We start from the raw sequence: 17,113 nt of genomic DNA on the forward strand, positions 1-17,113 counted from the left end.
CCTTGGGAACGGCGCCGTTGAGACTGTTGTCTAGTCTGCGGAGACCTCAACTGGTTGGCTTGCAAGATAATGGGCCACTTTCAGGTCTTGCAAGTCATGTCGTGCCAGAATGGAGAGCATTTCTGCCATGTGATTGTCATTGGCGATTCATTGCCCTTCACACTGACCAGATAAACGGCCAAACAGTCCGGACCTGCCGCTGGATTACTTTATGCTCATTTTCTAGAAGACTCAAGCAGACCAGTCGTCGGCATCTCCCACAAATATGGCCCGTGGATGAAGGCTGCTAGCTCATAGGAACCTAGCGCTCGCGTCATCACTAATTCGTTAAATATGTCGAAATCTCGCTGCTTCTGCAAAAGTTACTGGAACCCACAACTGATTACTTTTTGCAAAGTCAATTCCTATCGGCGCATTGCGCCTCCAGAAACAGACAGATGGTATGGCTTCTCACAAAACAACGGGACCAGTTCTTCCTTGTTTGACCAAATGTCGTTGGTGTTGGCCGCACTGTGCCAATCCCTGCCCCATTGCCCCTCCCTCGTCTCTCCTTGTTACTCAATCTGGATGAGCCAAGCACTAGTTGTGCCGCTATGCACATATCGCAGAGATGGTATCGTGTGGCATATCTCTCACTATTTGGAGCAAACACCTCTTTTTCAAAGTGTCTTTAGCTCCTGCATAGTATCTCGCATCCTTATTCCCGCTTGATTATTTGCCCCTCGCCCATCGTGAGACCGAAATTACAGGTATAGCAACTGCCAAGTTTGTACCTGCTCCGGTGCATCTGCTCCGGAAGTGGATCCGATGACCCAGAATCGCCCGCGCCAATAGTGTCAGTTGGTGGTATCCGCCAGGGGAAACTGGCTTTTGCTTTGTCGAATCCACGATGACAGGTGACATGCCACTTTCAATCTTCAACTTTGCGACAAATACTCTATAAATTTAGAGAGGAAACCCTCCAATTTATGATACAACCGCTTCCCCGACCGTGTTCGCGTCGACACTATCGACTGTGCTTTCAGAGACAGGAATTGATTGATGGAATGGTCGATTACTGACCCGATCGTATTGACCAACTTCGCGCTGGCGATCACTAGATCTCGTATCGCCCCCGGTCGCTTGCAGAACCAACAGTCGGCAATATGGTGCCAGAGCAGGAGTTCGGCAAACTTGAACTCCATCGCCTGGATTCACTTGATATCGCAAGAGCCCTTTCTCGAGATGGCAACGTCAAAACCCAATGTGCGAAGCCTCAGTCAATGGCACTGCCGTGTGCGGCCGGGTTATGCAGCTTGCAAGAGTGAATGCGTGACTATTCTACTATGTATCATCCAAATGGGTTGGTTTCAAAGCGTGAGTCTATTATCAGAATTGTATGCTTACTTTTGGGCTGTACTATCCTTCTTGTTCCCAAATTCATGCTTCATTCTGGCTACTCTTTACCATTGCGCGCGCAAGCACCCACCAAGGTCGACACATACATCTATTCAGGGCTGAATGATACCGTCGAACTAATCACATACGTCGCTGTAGTTGTGTTGGGGTCATATTGCATTTCTGGGTACCGACTGGTCGTACGGAGTACAGAGCGGTGAACTAAGAATGACGGCCATATGTGAGTTACAAAGGGGTCCTCATGGTGAATGATTCAAGGAATGGGACTACTGGTATCGACAAAACCTCATCTTGGAAGGTGATGATACTTCTGGAAGCTTGGTCCCGCAATAAGCTCTTTCCAGGGACGGTACGGCTGCGAGACCACTTCTCCCGTCATGTTCCAGCCAGGGTTAAGATATGGGAACCTAACAGTGAGGAAAATGTGTATCGTCCGTCGTAGTTCCCGCTGTTACAACGTTAAATGCAGTAACGGCGCAACCTCACGTGTAGAAGGGGCTAGCTTGTCAGTTAATCTCGCTGGTGCGGCACGTAGCGAACTCAGCATGCCAGTGCCAAACGTAAAGTTTAGACAGAGTCGTCGTTTATATGCAGCGTTAGGATTACATACCCGCATCGCTAGCTTTCGGTCCAAAACTAAGTCCTTGTAAGCTAAACAATACAATAAACATAGCACAACGTACACATCTGGGACTTACCTATCACGTACAAGTCCTCGACAAACTAGTATGTCCTTCATTCTTGCTATTCCATGTACGTTTAAAACTACCTAGGTAAACAGGAGCTCACTGTCGCCAAAGAACTTCCACCGACACCAAGTTGACTTAAAGACGCCTCGGATTTGAATTGCACATGCCATGTGATGGCAACACTAAGTAAAGACTGCAGGCGGAGTGTCAGCCTCATAGTGTTGGATCCCCCAATCGTCTTATTCTCGTGGATTTTATCCATTATCTACACAAGTAGTCAAACGGAATAAGCGGGTTCACATTCAGTGCATCAGAAGCTTCAATAGCGCCAAAATTGCAATTGCGAATATGATGCCTGACTAAAAGCACCATAATCTGTACTAGAGCATACAGCCCGTTCACGAGACGATAAACAATGGACCACATGACCGGCACTGCTATCAACCTAGTCCATATTCTAAATTAATCAACACAGAAAAAGGACTGTGTCGTCACGGCTCACTGTGCATTTGCAGTTGTTAGATATGTACCGTTGCAGCTGTTAGATATGTACCGTCACAATGACCTCGGGCTATCCAAGTTGCGGATAATTTGATCGGCAACTGTGCTAGGAGCATTATTTGCGCTGAGCCTACACGCATTCAGCGGCTTCAAGGATAATGATACATCAGTTATCAAAAACGTACACGCCGTGCATCTGCTTGTTTGCGGCGATCTGTGTCATGACCAACCCACTCGGAAGCACTTCCCGGACCGGACTTGCTGACACTCCCGGGTCTTATTTCCCTCTCCATTGTAATTGCTGACCTCCATGATTGCCACAATAGTAATTCAATCAGTATACCCTTTTGCCGCAGGATATTACGTCACCTGTGTCTTTCAAGTTCGGTTCCGACGCTCGGTACGGTGTGCGTCCGCCGGTTCCGTACGGGCCGCAAACCGCCTTACCCGGAAGTCCCGGGAGGCGCAACGTGTGGCAGAGAATAGTTACCACCGCATCATTGTTTCCAATTCTCTCGTCCTCGGTTAATGCAAGCTTGTCATATTTTGAATGGGTATTTAAATCGAAGTGATAATAAACTGCGAGAGTGGGACGTGAGATGCGGACTCGGCCAGGTAATATCCACCTCTTACATCACGAAAGTCAAAACAATTGTCAGCCGTGAAGTCCTGTGGAACAAAATGTACCGGCTAACGGTTGCGACTAAATTAGAGCTACTAGGATTCCTGTATTGGAGGAGATTGGCGGCTCAATGATATTACCGAGTAACCCTATTATAGCAAGAATGATATGGGTGTGGGCTTTCAACCTTCCAATCGGAAGTGGGAGGCTGATATACCTCAAATCATTTCAACGGCTTCAACTTGATACGTGTAGCAACTTATTTTGGCTATCCGGATGATAACAACGGAAATGCGAGGCTATTAGAATCCGAGTCCACCAATAGAGTATATTACAACATGTCACTACAGCTGATTCCCGACCTGTCCATGACGATCAAGACGACGTCTCAAAGTCGGGTGCCCAGCAACGAGTGGAATTGTTCTATGCCAGTGCGAAAACATCCAAGTCAATGGGAGATGACGAAGATGTCGATATACAATGCAGAGCATCGTAGAATCTGGCAAAATCACTTATACATGCGCGGTATTGTCGATCGATCATTGCGCTAGCAGCAGTAGAGGTTCTGCAAATACGCCACCAGGCCACTTGGTGGTGATGTGATACAGCTCGCTTCTGGCGATCTTGGCACTGCATCAGTGCTAGATTCTGCTGGATCAAGTCATGAGCATAAGCAGGAGTGAAGCTCAGGGGAGAACGCAGTCACAGCACATCGTCGCGCAGATTGACGCTGGATATGATATGCGTGCGGTTTGCGTGTCTCCCGGCTGGTTTGCTTGCGTGCTGCCACCGCTCTTCTCTCGACACCAAGATGATGGATGTGAAGCTCTGACATCTCCCAGCGTGGAAACGCTTGCCGAGATGTAGCCAATTGATATTAATACCAGGAATGGCATCTCCGCGAATCCTCAACATAAATTCATTTAGCGTGATCGGCAGGAGATTGTGTGAATGAGAGTGAGAGTAGAGGTCCGGAATCGCAGTGGCTTTTTTTTAAAGGGGAAGAGAAGAGGAAGATGGAAAATTTTGGTTGGGGAAAAGATATGGCACTGATTGGCAGTTTCGGTTGTGAATTGTCGTCTGTCAACGAGTGGAGTCATGGCCCAAGCGCCGGGGCCCTTATAGGCCAGAATGCTAAGGCACAAAGAAATTTTTCATCAAAGTCACGAAAGCCCGGTCAATCTAGCAAATCGGTGCGGTCAATGGTCGTAAACGCAAAACAACCAAGGTATAAAAAAAAAAAAAAGCTGGAGCCGTTGATGGAGCCACGGATACCTGATGGATTGAAGGAACGAATGAACATACTTGACAGATGGAACCCCATTAACCCACAGGACATCCGAGGACAGCATACTAGGTAGGTATGTACGGAGTACAGAAATCGCCGGTGGGTTGGTCACCTGATGCGTCCAACAAAGCCTTTGAACACCATTGACGAGCCATTGTTAGCCGGGAGACTGCAGATGCGGAAACGTTGGCATCGATCAAGCGCTTTGCTTTGCAAGAAACTACGACGGCCCGACCACAACACCAAGGTCAAAACAACGTCATTGATCCAGGACTGACACTCAAGGTCACATCGACTCTTTTGCGCTGCAAGCCAGGGAGCTGGGCTGCTTGAGTACTCGCATAAACGTGTTACAGTACAGTACAGTACTGCAAGAACTAATAATAATTCATCGATTGAGACACCCATACGGAGCACGGTACGGATGACCTATCTCTGCAAGCTGCAGCCGCCGACACAGTTTGCGCAGACGGGGATCGATATTCAGCCATCTTAGATGTCACCATGCTGCTAGTACGTAACAACAGACCGATGCGGGAATGGCGGTTGCTCGAAAATGGTCAGGGCTTGCAACGATTCCAGTGGGACGCCCAACTCTCAAATGAAGGGTCCATCAGAGGCTGCATGTCTTGACCAAATGGCGCCAGTGGATTCGGCTACGTGCTAGTTTGTTGGAATGCTCTCTGGGTACTAGATACCCCTTAGCCTTACTTTAACGGGCGTCTTCAATACATACAGTACAGTACCTAACGGGCTGTTTCCCAAGCATTTTCCAAGGCAAAACAATGGATGTGTGGTCCTTGTTCCCTGTACGGAGTAGTTGAGCACGAACTCTCAAGGCAGCAGTTGAAAAGCATGGCACAAACCACAGAGCGCTCCATACACCGTTTAAGGACAATACGGATTGGCAAACTCAAGGGTCATCCGTTCAAGGCAGTCGAATTGAAGAGAGAGCACGAGGCATCTCTACGGAGTACTGCTCTGAGAATATGGTTTACGGCTCTGTTTGCGAGACGACAGAGCATGTGTCAGAGCACACCTTTGGGGCACTCGGGGTCAAAGGCTTACTGGCCCTGGCGCTGGTTATGGTGGGGATTTCTTGCAACAAGGGCCCATGACATTTTGAGTGTGGAGGTGTCGGAAGGTGTCAGAAAGGGACGATGGTTGGATGGCCAGGTCTTTTGTTCCTAGGACTGAGTCTGGCCCCCCGGCTGAGACAAAGGAAAATCGGATGCCATCCATGCCCGTCCTTCTAGAAGGCCGACTCGTGCCGAGAGCTGCCACAAGATCTGTGCCAAGTCCAAACGCTCTGGCCAACAGGGCACAGGAACATCCGTCGGAGGCGTCCAATGAAGGCGATGCCAGTTGGTGTGGAGGGCAGGTTTCCGATCCATTTTCGAGTGACATGCAGGACAGTGCGAGGTTCCTTGCTAGCAGCCTCACCAAACACTGACGCGATGGTGAAGCCACACGTTTCCGATGAATCCATGGGTAGCCTGTCGGTTGTCAGGATGAGTGTTGCGGCAAGGCGCCTGCCAGAAAGCAAGAAAGGCATGGGCACTGCCCTGCAGTGTGAAGTGATCACGATGTCGCCGTCTTTTCCAAGACACGGCCAGTCTTTACTGCTACCGGAGTACGGAGTACGAGTCTTGGAATAGCTTCAGCATTGTTCTTACATCATAACGTAAACGTGTAAGTGACTACTCTAAACTTCGTATCGTAACCTTGCCTCAGCAGCTCAAACCATCCACGGCCCAATTGTTTCAACCGATGCTCTTTCAGGCAGGTTTGTTGGGGCCAAGGAATTCTTGAGTGCAAGACACTTCACTTGTTGCTGACACTTGCTAATTCTATACAATGGACTCGGGCAATAGACATTGACCCTTTGCAAAGTAGCTGTCACCATTGAGGCTCCACGCTTCGCCCGTGTAATTTACATTTCCACCCATATCGAGGATCGGCATTCCCAACCCCACGGGCAGTGCTCAGCCAACAATGTGATTCTCCGTGTGGCACGGGAGGGTCTACGGCAAATCTGCATCCCGGAGGCATCTCATGACGCTTGGGGAATTCCTTTCGCAACTCAATGGCAGTCAGGGTGGTGATTTGCATCGAAAGCAAATTGGACAGAAACGCCAATCAGGCACTACAGTACAACTCCAGAATCTTGAATCAGATTCCGGTGCGAGCAACTGCACAAGGGTTGGACAGACCATCAGAGTTGTCCACTTGCATCCCAACGTGGGTGATTCTTGGCGAACGTGGGATCCTCCGAGCATTATTTCCAACAATGCTTCAGTGCTCACAATACATGGCGTACTGACTTGAGAATACGTAGATCCCCCCAATGTCCATTTATGCACGTTGCAATGTCATGCATGTCTCGGCTGGTGCTGTACTTCACGGAGCAAGGTATTTGTGTTCAATTTATGATCTGCGCCCACCACCATTGTTCAATGCTTTATGTGAAGCTGGCATGGACAATTTTCAGGTGTCAAACCTGTCTTAGCTGAGCAGGCTGGCCATTCAATGCATGTTGCCGACAGTAAGACTAGGTTCTGTATAAATCACGCAACAAAGCATCCATGGGGGGTTTCTATTGTATTGTACTGCTGTTGAGTCCTGAGTCTGTTGAACTATGCAGTAACAGGCAAAGTACACTGCACAGCACGGTATAGTCGCACATACTGAATCTGTTACTTCACATCGTGATATGTGATAATGGTAATTTTAGCGACTGTGCGGCAGCAAAGCTGCCGGAACACGGCCATGACTTCAACTGGGTCTCTGACAATGGTACTCAAAGTTGAGAAGTAGGAAATGACAGTGGACATTGTAGTCGAAGACTATGAATGCTCCACAGCGAGACGTGTCGACAAGTGATTCTAAGGGATGGGGCTCGACAATTTCAATTCCTGCCTACCAACCGTAGATCTTACAGCTGGATTCGATGTAGAAAAGCAAACCAAAAGTTGGGCGGAATGTCACCTACATACCATGATCATCCTCCAGTCGTGACTGCATGGGCCACTACTCTGCATGAACTGCACATCTGAAGACGCAAACATGCAACATGTCACAGTCAAAGGCAAGGCGAATAAAAAAAAGGCTCGAGCATTCATATTTTCTTGAAACATGATCACTTGGGGACTGCGTTGATCACCTACCAAGGTAGGCCGTGCATCCCAAACAAACCAAATCGTGGGTGTAGAGATGCTGAAAGAAATATGCCATGATGTTTTACCTGGTCACCAAAGTTGGAGGGTGGCTGAACTGTCTCCCAAAGAGTGTCGTATAGAGCCAGTTCTTGCAATACTAAGTGTCATCGATTGATCCTATCAACCAGTCGAAATTGGCACATTCTGTGGCATACCCAGTCTGGTTTGCATTGCGCCAGACTTCAATGGACCAGACTTTGGAATTTTGTGCTAATAATGGTGCATTCTGAGTCGTCTCTCCGTCTGCCAGCCCTGCTCCTGCCCAAGCAGTTGACATGGTCGTCCTTTCCTAGTTTGGATTCCTGCAGCCAGTGGATCTCATCACCAACGAGCCATTTGCTGGCCACCGAGCTCGAAGGCAGTGCTCAACTCCTCTCATCCCAATTCAATATTTGCGTCGCGTGAGCTGCCTCTGTTGTACGTAGCTATTTGGCTTCATTGCCACTATCGAGATCTACTCCGCTCTATCCTTCACCGCAACATCAATTTGCTGATCCTTGTTTCTACAATGCAGAGGAGGAACTCGCCTTTCATTTTACAATAGTGGAAACTTCATCAGAAGACGGATAGCCTCATAAACCATGGCGTCATGGTCTCAGGCGACATGACAACGACACTATTGGACCGTCTACCGATTCAATACAGGCCAGGAGCACTCGCAGACCAGGCTAGCCTTCATCCAGCCCCCAGTTGTCGTGTCCAACTGAGAGACTCTGCCATTCGTGGAGGACGGTTCCCTGCCCAGGCCGTGCTGGTCTTTGGGCAAGTCCAGGCAGCTCAAAACGAAGGACCTTACGCATGCCAAGAAATTTCGTGCCACCAGCCAGGGAAGTAGTTCAGGGCTTGTCAACCTTGTTTGGAATGGCTTGAAATCAGTGCTGTTGGTTCGAATTGAACACCCCACCACGATTATCGTGGTGACAACCAGGCCCTGGTGGTTGCCGCAACTCTCCGAGTCTTTGCCGGACTACTGAGAATCGAGACCACGGTCGAACGCCTGTTCACATCGATGTTGACCCTTCACAAAGTCTTCCCATACACCAGCTTCTGCAGACTTGGTCTGCATCCCGAATTGGACCGGCTTCTGAAGCGGCACAGACAAAGTATTTTCACAAATTTTCATCATTCCCCTCCAATACATGTAACAGTATTGACCCTGCCAGTGTCAGTGTGGTATGAACATCTGCACACAGCTATTGGGAAATGGTCATAGGCAGGGTGTCGTGAACCAGTAGCCAAAGCCCTGCAAGTTTGGGCATGGCAGATTGCACCTTTTCCTTCTTCCAACCAGATCACCTCATTTTCGTTTACGCATCAGTTTTACTTCAGCAATTACCCCCGGTCTTCTTGAAGACCTCCAACGAAACAGGGAGACTTTAGCGGACAATAACGAAGATCCAGCCCCAAACAGGCTCAAGGAGGTGTGGCTTTGGCGGCACGGGCGCTCTGTTGGTCTGATACCACCGATTGCCGTTTCGAGCGCCATACACCATCTGGTGCCAAACGCACTGTACATCCCAAGTACTGTGCTGCGACAAGACCTGCCAATGTTTGTAACCCGCATCTAGCCAACACTCGATTCTGGACGGGCAACTCTGGTTGCCGACTATTCAGGCGAATGTCGACTTGGACGAGACGCAGGCAGACAAGCAGGAACACCTCTGCAGGCTCTGGTTTGCATGGTCAGACTCAATTGAGATCACGGCATAAACTCAGGTGTTCAGTGGGTGGCTCCAGCATTCGCGGCGTATGAAGCAGAGACCAAGGGGAACTTGGGACAATGTTGACGACATTGGCCGACATATGACCCAGGACTCTGCATTTGAAATTCCACTTACTCATTGCCTCGAGGCCAACCGACAAAAGGGGACATATGGACCACAGGCACAGGAATACATTTGCCAAGGATTGCTATGACGCATATCTCGCTGCTCGAGCCACTCTGCACGCCATTGATGACCCAGCCTACACCACATATTTTCTAGTTTACACACGCGCGGTTGTTCATCAGGCAGCCTCAGTGCTGGTCATGGGATTGTCTCATATCTCTGAGCTCAAATGGTCATACCGTCCGCTTTTTGACGCGGTAAGCTGAAGTCTTTTGAGCGACAAAATTGCCTGAACAGCCTTCATGAGGCGCTGTGAGCTAGGCCCCTGAGCATCGATATGGGCCAGGTCGATATTGAGCTTCACATTGTGTCTGCCGTGTCGAAACCTTGACAAGGTGGCACATCGCTGCGGATGGACATACCCAGTGCAGATGTCGTCCGCAATGAATTGATTCGAACATTGATGGATACCGCCCCTCCCCGGCCGCATCAAACGATTGGCTCTGTTGTGCGAAAGCTGCACGTTGACGACACCAGAAGCAAGCCTTCCTGAGCCCGCTGCGTCTCTTCCCGACCATCCGATTTTGGGGCGGGCGCAAGCCTTTATTAGCCGTGACAATTTCTACATGTGCTGGACCTGCTGGAACAACGCTGCTCCCAGGCGAGCATTTGACGCCAACCTGTATCCTGACATGGAGGTGAAGGCACAAAAAAGTGTTTTGCGATCTTCCTTCACCGTCCACTCGAGTATTAGGCCATACAGGCCTGCATTCAACTTGGAAAGCCGACAGTCAAAGGTCGATGTTGCCCAAACCTCGGAAGACAAAACAAGCACGTCACCCGCATCCAGCGTCGAAGCGACGAAATCGGAGTCCGGCGGAATGGCTCTCTTTTCTTGCAGTTCCATGTGTCTTGTGTGGTCCCTGTTTCTTATTATTATTATGACCAAACACACATGGTACATAATACGATAGGCCGATCGCATCTCGACCCCCGGTTTCAATCTCAGATATTACCCTTGGTACGTCTGGCCTGTTACTTGCACATCTCCGTGCGTGTCTCATGCCAACGGGCCATCTGGAGACACCAACTGACCCGAACCTACTATTACTATTGTAGGTATTCCGTTGGCCACCTGCGACCAGACCGGACACGCGCTGCAACTACAACTGCTACATGCTACATGTACCCTGCGGCTACCTGCCATTCCCCCGACCTGCTTGACAGCTAACTAACCCTGTTGCCGTGTAGGAACCTGGACTGGTCTTCCAATCTCCAGGGCAGCAAAAACGGGGACGGTTCCATGTCAATGTTGGCAAAACGGACCCCCAAAGGCTCCACTCCCACCGACTCACGGTCCATCTCCACCATTCAACCCAGCCGTCTCCCACACACACCACTTGGCGACCACTTGCTGACGAGCAAGAGACTGAACGGACCACTTGCGAAGAACCACCAGACACCAGCAGGCACGCAGGCATGCACACACACCTCAACACACGAGCCCAGCATGCTCGCATGCTCACAGCCCGGGTCAATTGTGAATGGGATCCGCCTATCCAGAGCCCCAAGCCAACTTGCAGCCGAAAAAGTTTTAATATGATGCTCCCTCTCGCTGCCATTTATGATACCAGTCATTCTCATCTGTATAGAATTCTGACGTTTCATTATTTCCCGAGTGTCGTGGAAGCCAAGTCGTTTCTGCTCAACCTTTGTCTGCTTCCTTTGTTGGATTCGCCAGGGCTTCAGCTTCAGTCAGAGGCTTTACAACACATTGCACATACATTGTCATTGCCTCCGCGCTTCCTCCTCAAAACGGAAGCACCGTGGATCCCAGACTCAGCCGGAGACAAGGAACACTGAACCTTGAGGGGACTGAGACCCTAGTTCTTCTCTTGCTGGCGCCCCGTCTCCATTTCTGTCTCCATTCTCCAGCATCTCTGCTCAAGTCGGTTGGTGGGCTTGTCCAGACTACGGAGAAGAGACCGCCTGTTGGACCTGGTCTGGTGCAACTTATCCAGTGCCACACTTTCGGGAGGCTCACTTGGCCCTCTGTTCTGAAAATCCATCCGTGACTGCAAGCCCACGCCACACGAGCACCCACCAGTTTGAACTGTCTGGTCTCCCGACCCGCCGACAGCCATTCTGAGACACGCTGTAGGCAAGCGCCGGCCCAGCCTTGCCCACATTGGCACAGCGCCAACACCAACCAGATTGAGGGTTGACGCTACAGTGACTTTCGCAGAACAGAGCACATCAGACTGAAGCCAGCCAGAAAACCGATCCATCTGACAGCCAGGGCACATTGAACAAACCTGGTCTGGCAGAAGTCAATCCCACCTAAGACGGCGAGAAGACCAGCCAGGACAACTGACTCGGCTTACTACGCCCAGTGCCACTGTCATCACTGCCACTCACACAATTGAGCACTCACACCCACGTCGACTGGCCTTTTGCCTTTGCTTTTGTCCCCATCTCTGCCTCCGTTCCTGCCCTCCGTCTTCGTCCTTCTCAACATCTTCACAAACAGTCACGTTTCCAAACGCCCACCACTGCGGCAGCGAACCATGTTGATAGACGGCGAGAAGTATGCCTGCGAGGCCTGCGTTCGAGGTCATCGTGTGAGCAATTGTCAACATTCTGGTAAGTCCCAATGCCTGATTCCCGTTGCTCTCGAGCTTGGTTACACGACGGACCCCTCCTCGCTTGCAAAGTGGTCGACCTTTCGCTTGTCCAGCAACAACGAGCGCTCTTGAGACCCCGTTTGTGACATCTAGAGTTCTGGAAGTGCTCTTCTTACTTGGGCCGTCACCCTTTTACTCCCGTATATTTCTTTCTAACGCATCTATTTGTCTAGATCGCCCGCTGCAACACATTAACAAAAAGGGCCGGCCAGTGTCGCAATGCAACCACTGTCGCACAATGCGAAAGTCAGCTCTTCCCACGTCAAGTGCGACTGCGGCGAGAAAACGAGCAAGTGTGCTCACTTGCAACAGCCTGTTGACGGGCATAAGGGTGAGCCTGAACCCTGGCCTATTCTGGGGCCATTTCTTCCGTGACACTCAGTTCTGACGAGATACCCGATTCACAGAGACCTGTTGCTGCAATCATGGTGGGCGCTGCACCTGTGCTCATAAGAAGGAACCTACCTTGGACACCGTTCCGGAAGCCGAATCCGATCGCGATCCTCTAGAAGCTGCGGCTACACGGCCCAAGCCCCCCATTAGACGACGACGAGCCAACACAGTCCACTCAGACGGCATTCTGTCTTTTGACCAGAATGGCAATCATAAGCCAGCCACCAAGCACAATCGCGCAGCTCAAAAGTGCGGGCCGTATCAACTCAACCGGGTAAATTCCACAAACAGCGCCAGCAGTCTTGGTGCCGGCTCAGAGAGCATGCTATACCAAGACGGACGACTCCCCGATTCCTTCAGCAACCGCTCTCGGGCTGCGACAGCTCGCGAACAACGGCGTGTCAAGTCGGAGACTGCTTCTCCGCTGATGTCCGGTGGCAGCTTTCCTCACTTACAAGGTGGACTGCCTCCCCTGGATCTGTCGGGCATCGAATACCCTTCATACGTTAACAACGGCACCTTTGAAATGTTTGGCTCGGGTGTCCCCTCAGAAGTAGATGGACCGATCTTCAGCGCTGGCCTCAGTGCGGCGTCTGTTGACTGGAGCCACTATGACCTAAGCGAGGCCAAGCCGGAGAACTTTGCTCCGTCGAGCTACAGCCAAGCCGGCGCTCAGAGCTTCAACGGCCTCTTTGATTTCGGGAGCGGCTCGGATCAGCTACCGCGTCTGGCCAACACTACGTCAACATCTGGCGAAGTTTCTGAGGTTGAGGACTTCATGGGCAATGGAGATGGAGAGCTGGATGGCGGCTTTGGTGCAAGTAGTTTCATTCGCCAAGCCAACATTGTCGGCAGCGCCACGGACCTGACCAGCATTGACTATGACAGCTTTTACAACAAGAGCACAGAAAACAATATTGCTGTCGGAACCATATCCATGGTAGAAGAAGATCCAGCTTTCTGGATGCCAAACTACAACGAAGCCATCGCCACCACTATGGATGAAAGCCCAGATCAACTGGCTGCAACCTCGATGGGACCGTTTTGGGAACTATGAAATGACTTACGATTGTTTACAAAAGTTTGCCTTTTCCTCCTTTTATTTTGGTTTCCTTTTCGACATGCGGAAATACCCTATCCAGGGGTAAAGCAGCGCAGATGATGTGGAAATACTGGGTGCGCCTCGACGACGAAACTGATGGTTGGCGGTCCATGCACGCCCAATTGATCTTTTTTTGCCGCGAGACTCCCAAGCTAGAGCTTTCTGCGCGTAATGCACTGCAATTTTGCAAGTGCATGACCTTGCAGGCAAGGTAGCTAGCTCCTGGTGCTTCAATTCTTCAATTCTTGATCGGTTCACAATTTTGCTTTGTTCTGGTGTTTTTGGGGGTAGACTATGAGAAGCCACTCACTCTACATGATTTGAAGTAGGGGTGGGCTAGGAGAGACGGGGTAGGGAGTATGGTGTCAGGGGCATGGCTCTTGTTTGGCTTCCATCCATGGAAACGGCAGCGATAGAACAAGTGCGATTTCTTTTTATACTCGTTATACATATCGGTTGGGTGGTTCTGTCTCTTTTCCTGTCTTTTGAATACATTTCATACAGTCGCGCTGCTGCGTCCTGTTACGAAGCCACGATGGAGCATTTGGGAGGGCAATATGACATATACATGCAAATACTACAGAAAAACGCGGAGTGGTGCAATTGGGTTTCGGCTGGCTTCATTTATACAGGCACAGAAGAAGCGGGTTGAGGATTTGGAAGGCATACATACGAACATAAAAAAACATGGATATATGGGATGTAGATAGACTTTTGTGGTTGTACCCGGATCCTATTTCTTTGGGAGCATCGTTTCTATTTGACATTGTTTGTCTCGGATGCGATATGTCTTTTTTTTTTTTTTTTTTTTTTTTCGTCTTCTTTTTTTCTTTTGCTACTTATTTCCTACGTTGGACAGAGGACTGCATATAGAGTTGCAACTTGCAATAGACGGCGCTTTTCGATGGCTTCATTTGGAGCCACATTATCACACACTCACACTCACACTCATACTCACACTCATATCATATATGGACACACAAGCACTATTCGTGTCTCATCTGCCTAGTCTGCCAATGTAAAGAATTTGTTACAGATGCACGACAGTCAGCAATGCTGATGAAAGTCTCATGCAGCAGACCTAAACACATAAGCCGAAGTGGTATTTGCATGCGAAGCGGCGAAACGGCCACGATGCAATCAGAGCGTCACACCCGGTCCGACAAACCAGACCAGACCAGACATCTGAAGACTCCAGTCGACCTTCACGGTTGGGGCCTGACTAGACTCAACTGACACCGGCCCCATCTCGGCCCTCTCCGTGTGCTCAAGTGCCTACCTAGGTACCTTAGGTACTCAAGTACGGACATGGAGTAGTATCGTGTCGACGGTGCAGGTACTCCGTACTGTACTCAAAAGCAATCAAATGTCAAGGTAGTATTCGTTTGCATGCACGGAGGATTGTGGTTTTGCCCATCGTCAACGATACCCTGACCGGACGCCCAAGACGCCGACCCGGACCAGACCAGAACCAGACCAGAATCATCGGGGACCTTTTGGCTTGGCAGCGTTCGACTGGCGATCCACTTATTTTGGCCTTTTGTTCGGCGAGCTCTTGACCTGCCCCTTTTTGCCACGCCCGTGATGCAAAGTACGGAGGTGGTATTCTAGGTACAAGAACACAAGTTTTTTTTTTTTATGCGTGTGCCTGGGCTTGTGCTTGTGCTTGTGCTTGTGCCTGTGCCTGTGTACGTATGGAGAAATCGAGAATGCCACTGAACTTGACTGGGTCTTGTGTCTTCGTTTTGTGGAAAACTGGTCCTCGGTGGCTTTTTCGGCCACAATTTTTTGAGGGCTGGGAATGGGGCGTAGGATGTCGATGCTAAAGGCGATGCAAGCAGGCAAGTTATGGCTTGCTTGGATGGGGCTGGTTTTACGCACTGGGGATTGATTGACCTACATTTAATGTGCAGACGGAGCGGACTGGATGTGCTGCGGTGCAGATTGATGTTGAGGTTGGGATTGAGATTGAGACGGGGAACGGCGGGTCTCTGTCGGAGGTGGGCGGGTTTAATGTTTCTAGAAGGGCTAATTGGAAGGATGTTTGTCTGACTTTGCATGTCAACTGGTATGAATTTGCTTTTTCCTGGCTGACGATTTTTGGCTTTCATGGGCGCCGGTTATGGACTGGGGTTGTGAAGGTGGCACTGGTGGGTGTAGTTGGAGGGTGATCCATGTATGAGGGTGATGCTTGGTTTATTGTGTTGAGCATGAGATGGCGGTATTAGCTTGCTATGGACTTGGTTTTCAATATCGACAATCTGCGTGGAATACATGTAGAAGTGGTGGAGAAGTGTGTGGTGTTTGCACACCAGACGAATGTATAAGCTGAGAAGTTGGCGTAACCATTGACTGCTACGTGGTATATAAAGGATGGTAAGTTGTTAGCAGGCATCTTTATAACTTGATTGTTTCCTGTCCACCGCTATAATACGTTCAGTTCACTTCCCGACTATACGCTCATATTACGATCCATGTCAACACTGTCAGCACTGCCATGTCAGACCGGGTAAATAAGCAAGACATGTCTGGTACTAAAGCATCATCTTTCGAAATCTTGTTGGAGAAACTCTACCAGATATGAGACACAGCAGCTGTCAGCTACGTTCAGAAAATGCCTCTCAGTTACAAGACTTGAAGCGCACATGTTGTTTTAACTCTCCGGTGCAGTACTTATAATCGCACGAAGAACAGGTGAATAAACCACAAGCGACAGATAATACTCTCGAAATCCAAGCCGATTTAAGGCATTATCCTACCTGTATATTTCCCCAAACTTGGCCACGGCTATACTCTCATGAGACCCAACTGCCGCAACTTGCTCCGTTGCGATTCTCAACAAGGCATCCAGATCAAGCACAAGTTACACTTGGGGCCCATCTCACCTGTTGCATGTAATACCAACTATTGTTCCAGGAGACATACATGCCCCCCAATTATAAATGTCCGCAAACCGTCTGGCAAGTCTCACTGAGCCACGCCATACAATATCTCCTCTATTGAACAGAGGACGTGAACAATAGTTTGTCACTGAAAATAAAAATGCCCTCTTATCCAGTACAAACTATTGAATCATCAACTAAAATACCCGGGATGCCAACGAATTCACCGTTGACTTAGGGATAGGGAGGGTGGGGTTGAAGCAGAGCAGCTTTGTTTTGACCGACAAGTATTCAAAGAGTATTTCACAAATGACCAATTACAAGCTTATGGACGGTCTCACACTTTCATTTTGAAGAGGCAAAGCAGGAAGTTGCAGCCCAAAGCGCAACTTGCTTGCCCTGCGTTCATCACTCAACTCTTCACTTGGGGAAAGGAACAAAATGAATCAATTTCTTCCCCCTTTAGTCCATCTCTTACTCTCCCATCTAAGAATTTATGTACATCAA

General features: G+C 49.6%; 2 protein-coding genes across 2 annotated transcripts; both read left to right on the forward strand.

Annotated features, from left to right (window-relative positions):
* Positions 1-1,041: 1,041 nt before the first annotated feature.
* VFPPC_18714 (hypothetical protein) lies at positions 1,042-1,500 on the forward strand (the record flags this gene model as incomplete). The annotated part of the gene is made up of 1 exon (XM_018281210.2): positions 1,042-1,500. The coding sequence occupies one exon, from the start codon at positions 1,042-1,044 to the stop codon at positions 1,498-1,500; it is 459 nt and encodes a 152-aa protein (XP_018149802.2).
* Positions 1,501-12,448: 10,948 nt separating this feature from the next.
* Positions 12,449-13,679, forward strand: VFPPC_01371 (Copper fist DNA binding domain-containing protein; the record flags this gene model as incomplete). The annotated part of the gene is made up of 2 exons (XM_022428221.1): positions 12,449-12,560; positions 12,637-13,679. The coding sequence occupies 2 exons, from the start codon at positions 12,449-12,451 to the stop codon at positions 13,677-13,679; spliced, it is 1,155 nt and encodes a 384-aa protein (XP_022284735.1).
* Between the last annotated feature and the right edge of the window lie 3,434 nt (positions 13,680-17,113).

This window comes from Pochonia chlamydosporia, chromosome 1, assembly GCF_001653235.2.
Source record: "Pochonia chlamydosporia 170 chromosome 1, whole genome shotgun sequence".
In the NCBI taxonomy this organism is placed as follows: Eukaryota; Fungi; Ascomycota; class Sordariomycetes; order Hypocreales; family Clavicipitaceae; genus Pochonia; species Pochonia chlamydosporia.